At 36.2% G+C, this 7,386-nt stretch overlaps 1 protein-coding gene across 1 annotated transcript; it reads left to right on the forward strand.

Moving 5' to 3' along the window:
- The first annotated feature begins 238 nt into the window (after window positions 1-238).
- On the forward strand, window positions 239-6,169 carry PLGRKT (plasminogen receptor with a C-terminal lysine). The gene is given in 5 exon segments (XM_032097110.1): window positions 239-286; window positions 593-699; window positions 701-721; window positions 1,664-1,773; window positions 6,001-6,169. Coding segments are annotated over 5 exon segments (408 nt in total). The 3' UTR covers window positions 6,123-6,169.
- Window positions 6,170-7,386: the final 1,217 nt, after the last annotated feature.

The raw sequence follows: 7,386 nt of genomic DNA on the forward strand, positions 1-7,386 counted from the left end.
TTTTGCATTATTGTTTTTAATTTTAGTTACAGAAGTATTTCCTTATGGACTTTTGGTATATATTCCAGTATTTATAAAAGATCTGCTATCTTCACAGTGTTTTTCTATTTTTGTAGCTGTGGTGTTGCAGAAGAGTTATTAGCTTTATGGTGCATCATGAGGAAGAGAAATCTTCAAAGGGCAAAGAGGTGTCAAGATTGACTCTAAAATTACCACAATTAAATTAGAATTAGGCAGAATGATTTGGGAAAGCAGGTACTCTATGGATCACCATGGAAATGTGAAGGTCAGAGAATCTTGATCCAGAGAGTCCTGCTGAGACTTGGGGAACTCTCAAAACCTAACACTACTATTTTAGTTGTCTGGACTTTGAGAAGCATCATTAGAAAGATTCTGCATAAAAGCATTTGCTAATTGACCTAAATGCTTTTTTTTTGTATGGGATATTACTGAAGAAAACCATTCTCAATCAAAAACTATGAAAGACTGCCTTCTTAGTTAGTGTTTTGGAGTTACAGACCACTGAGGGATTGACTCAATCTTTAAAATAAATGGATGAATTAATTTTGTTTAACCTCTCTCCGTTCTTTAGCTGGAAAGGCAACTAGTACTGCAGAACCTGATGAGAGAGAGACAAACAGCCATGCTGATTGCTTGGACACAGGAATTTCTCAAGTATTTTGGGACTTTTTTTGACTTTCTGCTACACTTTAACAACTGGGTATGAAGTTTATTCCCTAACAGAAAATATAAATACATTACATTATGTATTTTGCTGGATCTTTCTTTTGCGTTACAACAAATGGTTATTTTTATCCAGTAATTGCTCAGAGATTGATCAAATGACAAAGGGACTCTGAATTCTGTCTGCTTCTGGATGTGTTTTGGTTATGTCTGTACTGCAGATTTATTTAAAAGCAGAGGCATGAGCTGACAATAAAATTATATATCTGAAGTACCAAAAGTCCAGTGTAAAATAAAAGTTATTTGTGGAAGAGGAGAGAATATTTAAAACCCATGCTATTTTTTTGTCTGTACTGGGATTTAATGAACTATTAGTGAGTAGCATATCCCCATCTGGATTTTTTTAATGCAGTGAACAAGTGGACATATTCTGAAGTCTACTCACTTAAATTTGAGTCAACTGACCCAAGGGAAAAAGAAGCCTGGCTAATAAAGCTATTTTGCAGAGGGAAGAACTTGCCCTACAATACTTTCGTTTGAAAACATGTTTTTCTTGTGCTGTAACATGTTTAGAGGGAATGCAGGAAATACTTGTGGTTTTGTGTACAAAGTGAAGACTAAATGCACCTTATGCATTATGGGTTCTCTGTAGACTCAGATGTATTTGGGAATGAACACAGAATCTACATTGTTACATGTTGCAAGTGGCTGGGTATATGTAATTGCATGTGCATGCTACATGAGTTAGATCATCCCATATTTGTTAGATATATTCCAAAATCACTATATGCATTTTTTTAAGTACCCTTGGGTTGAGAAGGAAGGCAACCAGAACACAAATGTTTCTGAGGAAACCAAGACTTGTTCTTTGATTAGAGATTTTAGAAGGATACACAAATCCCAGACAGTCAAGGTCAGCCTAAAGTAACAGCGCTGATGTGCTGAATTTCCTAAATAATATTTTTCTTTTCTTGCACAGAGCAATAAAAAGGAAGAACCCAGCAGTTTTACTGCCTATGCTTCTCTTAAGCTTTGTATTTTCCTATCAATATGATATGGGCTATGGGACACTGTTGCAAAGGATCAAAGGTATGTAAGTCTGTCCTGTTCTCACGTAGAACCAAGTTTCAGATAACCTGTTATGTTTTTTAAATGGCTGGGAGAAAACTTGTAATAGGTATTTTGGGGCATTTTTTTGACAGAAATATTATGTCTCTTTCTTTCCTTCTGTTAAAACCAGGTGTCTTGCTAGTCAAGAGTACTCACTGTACTTTTACAGCATTTCTTTTCAGTTAAGACTGTCATTTTCTCCTCTCATTTCAAAAAAATTGAATGCTAGGGTTATAAATACAGCTGATGTAAGAATTGCATATTTGGGAGAAATGACAGATCTAGTGATTTCCTTCTGTATGCCACTGTTTTTTGGGGAAAGGGTTAGGGATTATAAGACAAATATAATTATACAAACATGAATCATGTCCTTACACCTTCATGACCAAACACAGTCATCAGCTGATGATCTTACTGCAGTGTCCTGCTAAGACTGAAGAAAGGTGAGTCCCAGAAAGTGGGGTCTTGGCTCATGGTTGTTCCTTGTGTATCTGATTAAATGATGGCCGTTGAGGTTTATGGAGGTGTATTTGTGTTAACCCTGATTCCTAGTCAAGGAGACCAGGTCAGTGAGTGTTGACTGTAAGTGAAGACAGCATTGGGCCATGGCTTGTCAACTTCACAAGCTGTCTTAGTTAACTAAGCTGGTTGTCTTGTCTGGTACTGACACAACCATGTTGAAAATTAAAATCTCTCTCAGCTCTTGGTGCTTAGCCTCCAGATCTAACACCTAGGTTTCCTAACTCTGTATGCTTCATTGAAAATAATGGTAGATTAATTACACAAAATGTCCTGTAGTTTCTGCTGTGTGCAGGTGCAAATACGTTTAGGTGATGCAGGAATGTATACCTGTGAACGCTTCCTCAACTGCATTAAATAAACTTCTTTGGTTTTTAATATGAAGGGTCTGCTAAGCATAGGGAAGAAACACTGGGTAGTTCTTGGAAATCAAAGTGTTGAAAAGGAGATTAGTACATACAGAGCAGCATTAGCACCTGGAATTAAGGATTTGTATGTAATGTGTTTACTGTGTACCCTGTGGTCCTGTATAGGTTGGAGAGGGGCAATGTGGTATCCTATTGCTTTCCAAACAGGAAAAGTCATCCTCATCCCTTCAGATCCATTAAGAGAATTTCAGCAGTATACAATGCTTGTGAAAATGTTCTGCAGTAAAGAACCTGTGGAGCCAAATAGAAAATAAAATTGAATATGCCAAACTAACTGTTTTTTCCAGGATTTTTTTTTCTCCAAAAGAAATGTGGTAGATCCATTATAAACTTGTGAAAGCATTTGGTGTGGTATTACACAAAGATTAAGTAGTGTGAAGGACATGGAAATTAGTAGACAGGTAAGCATTAGTGTAAATAAATTAGGTCAAATTTTGTGTTTGAAAAGGAAGGTTAGGCTTTAGCAGGGTTATTAACAATATTCCTCAAGATTTGATCTGGATCTTCTTTTGTTTTATATTTGAAATTATGAGTAGGTTATACTAATCAAATCTTTGGGTGACGAACTTGATTATGTTCATTAACAGAGAAGAAATAAACTGTAGTGCAAGAAGAACTGATGATCTGGAGAAATGAGACAACAAAATAGGATTCTATTTGATAAGGTAAGGAAGAAACTAGGGACTAATAGGGATTTCTACCTCCAGAGCTCACCAGGTGGAAATGGTAGAAAAAGGGAAAACTTGAATGCAGATGAACACAAAATTGGTATAATCCAATAGTGGGATGAAAATGAGAGTTGAGCGAAGTCTAGAAACATCAAATGAGGTTTCCTAGTACCATAGCATGGTTGAGGTTGGAAGGGACCTCTGGAGGTTGTCTGGTCCAAACCCCCTGCTCAGGCGGGATCATCTATAGCCAACTGCCTGGGAAAATGTCCAAAAGGTTTTTGAATATCTCCAGGGATGCATATTTCACAACCTTAGTACAAGTAGAGTACAGACGGGAAGGTATAGGAAAATAATACCTACTGTGGAAATTTACATGTAATTTAGATCACTTCTGTAAAGGGAATCTAGAATTGTACTGAAGAACTAAAACTATTAGGGAATGACAAGCTGCCTTGCAAGAGAAAAAAATGTGATTAATTTGTTTAGCTTTGTAAAAAGACATGAGAGATTTGGGTCTACAGATCCTACTTACAGGATAGGATAAAGGAAAGTAAGAGAAGGAAATTAAACTAATTACCAATATCAGCACTAGATTAAAAGGAAGTGGAATAGCCTGAATGAATCTGGTCTGGACATCAGGTTCAGGAGTTCATTTTTATTTTAAGGTTAAAATTACGTAGTTGAAGAGAAGGTTTTATGACACAAGTGACCTGCAGTCTCAGTGCTTATTCTCAGTACTTGACTGATCCCTGTGTTCACTCCCACGCCTTCACAACCATTTCCCTGCTTATCTATTTGTTGGTGCATGCCATGCTTCATCTCTCTGGTGTAATATTGAATGTATACACCATTCCCTTTACTTTCTTTCTTTAACTGATCTCTTTCCTCCAAGGTATACCTATCATCAGCCTCATAGCCAGTTCCCTCTCCTAAGCTTATCTGCAATCATTTCTGTGCTGCATGGTGAACCTTGTATCTGAACTACCTTGATCACATAGGTCCGCATCTGCTGCCCTTCATCATTTGGAATAGTTTTGTAACCCTGAGAGGTTTCATTCTCTTTCATTAGGCATTTTGTCTCTCATCTTGCTTACAGTTAATTTTTTCTTCTGTCTCTAGCCTACTTGTCCAAAAAATTATCTCATGATTTTAGTATTCTTCCACACTGAAATACTGGAAGGGTGTTTTTTCCTGCTTTATAGCTTGGGCTAACTAAAACCCAATGTGAACATATAGGGGGAAATACCTGTTTTGAATTCTGCTTGTGCCGTTGTAAAGCCCCAAGTTACCAGGGCCATGTATCAGAACCTAATCTTTTGGGGATGTCAGGGTTAGAGAACAGCCCTCAAACTATGTTTTCTGGACCTCTGAGGACACAAAGAATCAGTCATGGACCTGCTATCTGTGTTCTTGGCCTTGCTGTTTTGCTTTTCTTCCCAGCCCAGGCACACACTGCTGGTGTTTTTCACACAAATTATTAGAGGAGGGGAGGAATTTTATAGCCAGCCCTTAATTGCACAGGACTTCTCCAATAAGCAGTGGAACTCTGGCTTCCTTTTCTAAGATTTAGAGAGCTGAGTCCTTGTGTCCTGAGCAGTGTGAGGAGGATGGTGATGGGGCAATGGGCTCTAGTATATACGAGGGACAGGCACAGAGATTTGCCTATCTACTTCTCTGTCATGCAAGAGCTTTTGCTATCTCCTAATCAGATGCTATATGCAACTGACTGATGTCATGGGAGTGGTAACCAGTGTTGGATATTACTGATGGTCCCAGGGACTGTAGTACTATAAAAATTGCAGATTTTGGCACTTGGACCTGCTTTATAGAATGACCATAATCTTGACTGCATTGCAATATTCAGTCAACATATCACACATAAATACAGTTCAAACAACTGCTGTAACAATCACGAAGCTGGGACTTAAGGCGTAGATAACAAGATTGTTGGCATTGCGCCAAATGGCATCAGCCAAAACAAATGCATTATTTGCCTAATCTTTATCACTTCGTATATCACAATCAGACCACCACAACCTATGTATGATGTTCAGTCTGTATCTTTGTTTTTTGGATTCTCTATCCTAGATGTTCAGCCTTACTCAGAGAATTCTGCCCTCTACAACTTTCCCCTGATTGCTTCATGTTTAGGTTACTGTCTTAGCAAATCGTTTTTGCGAGCAGTGTGCTTTGACTAATGTTTTCTCAAGTCCTGTGCCACCCACATTCTGACACCTTTTAGGCCTCCTCCTGAGGCAAGAAGAAAAATTGTGCCAAATTTTGGTACAGCTATGATTCTGTGTACAGGTTTACTTTATAAAGCTTATGTACACCTTTATGTGTATGTCTGATCCACTTTCTTCTCATCTTCCTAATTACCCCATCAGTCCAAAATTCCTTAGAGGCAACTTTGCTGTTATATTGACATCAGCTTGCTTGTAAAATACAGAGCTATGACTTGCTATTTTGCTATTGTGGTCCAAACAAGAATGGTTTCTTAATCAACCAAAATCAGTTTAAGGGATTTTTTTCCTTCCTTTGCTTTCTAACTGTAAGGCTGAGGAAATTGAATTTTTTTTTTTTTTAAGGTGAAGAAGAGAGCATACTTGACACACAGACCACTTTGCTAGAATTGCCAAAAGGACCTCTCACTTATAAAGATTTGGAGAAAATTAGAATATCTCAGAGTAAATTCTTCATAGAAAAATAGGAAGATGTTATTAAAGCTATATATCTGAAACGTGATTATAATACTGCATTTCAACATAAATAAATAATTTTAAAAATTGATAAGATTATGAGCTCTTGTAAAATCAAAATTTAATTAATTTTTAAAAATCAGTACTTTCTAAAGCAATTGTTTTCATATTATGTGTATCTCTTAGAAATATTCATTTTTGCTGTAGTATATTTTCCTTGTTTATAACGAAATATTGAATTTGCATTGTCTATTCAGAGTCTGAAAATAACTTTCACCTGTAGTAAAAGCATTTGGTGCTGACCAAACTCAGTGTAATCAATAAACATACGGTAATTGGTAGTTATAAGTTTGTTTAAATATATAAATTATATAAATAAATAAATATAATTTTCAAATATATTTCAGGATACACAGCTCAATTTGAAATCAGGAGCAGGCAGTCAATTTCTTTGAAAAATAAGACACTTTTTTTATTTGCTGTTCTTTAGGCAGTGAGTTCACCATCTCTGCTTCAAATTCTGGAATAAACAGCTTTTATCAGAAGTAGGTTCAGAAGTAAACACATCACTTGCTAACTATGTGCTTTACTTTTAGGGAAAACTGTGTTAAAGTATGAGCAGAGATAGTTTCTGAAAAAGAGAAAACAAATTATGTAGCTATTTCCTGAATCTTTTTCATGCTTGTTCGACATTCTGAAACTCAGGATAATTTGTTTTTTGATAATTGGAATCAGAGTTTCACTACTAAGATGAATATTAACTTAGGCTAACAGCAAGCAAAATTATTAATGTATGTTTTTATAATGAGTAGATCCAAGTGGACTTAGGAGTGCTGAAAAACTGCGGGATTTTTTGCATGCCTTTACTCTAGCCTGATATATACTCAGAATATAATTTCAGTATACTTTAATGTTCTGATGTCACACTTGGAAAAAAATGCTTCTTTCTGTATTGGAAATCTTATTTAGAAGCAGATTATGTTGTGTTTCAGATGGATATTCTTCTAGCATTAATGTAACTGTGGAATGAAAAACAAATGCTGAAAAAGCATCCAAAAATTAATTAAGCCTAAGCCTGTACTGACAATTTGTTGACTCAAAAATTAAATTTCAGCTGGAGATAATGTCCCAAATATGATTTTGAAGACTACTTAACTAAAATTAGAATAAGACAGGTAAATATATAATGAAACAAAAGCTTCTCAATAGAGAAGAAATTAATAGCACTGTTTCCACAGAGACTTCTGAAAGTGCATTCACTTCTGCATTCAGTCA

Source organism: Corvus moneduloides, chromosome Z, assembly GCF_009650955.1.
Source record: "Corvus moneduloides isolate bCorMon1 chromosome Z, bCorMon1.pri, whole genome shotgun sequence".
NCBI lineage: Eukaryota > Metazoa > Chordata > Aves > Passeriformes > Corvidae > Corvus > Corvus moneduloides.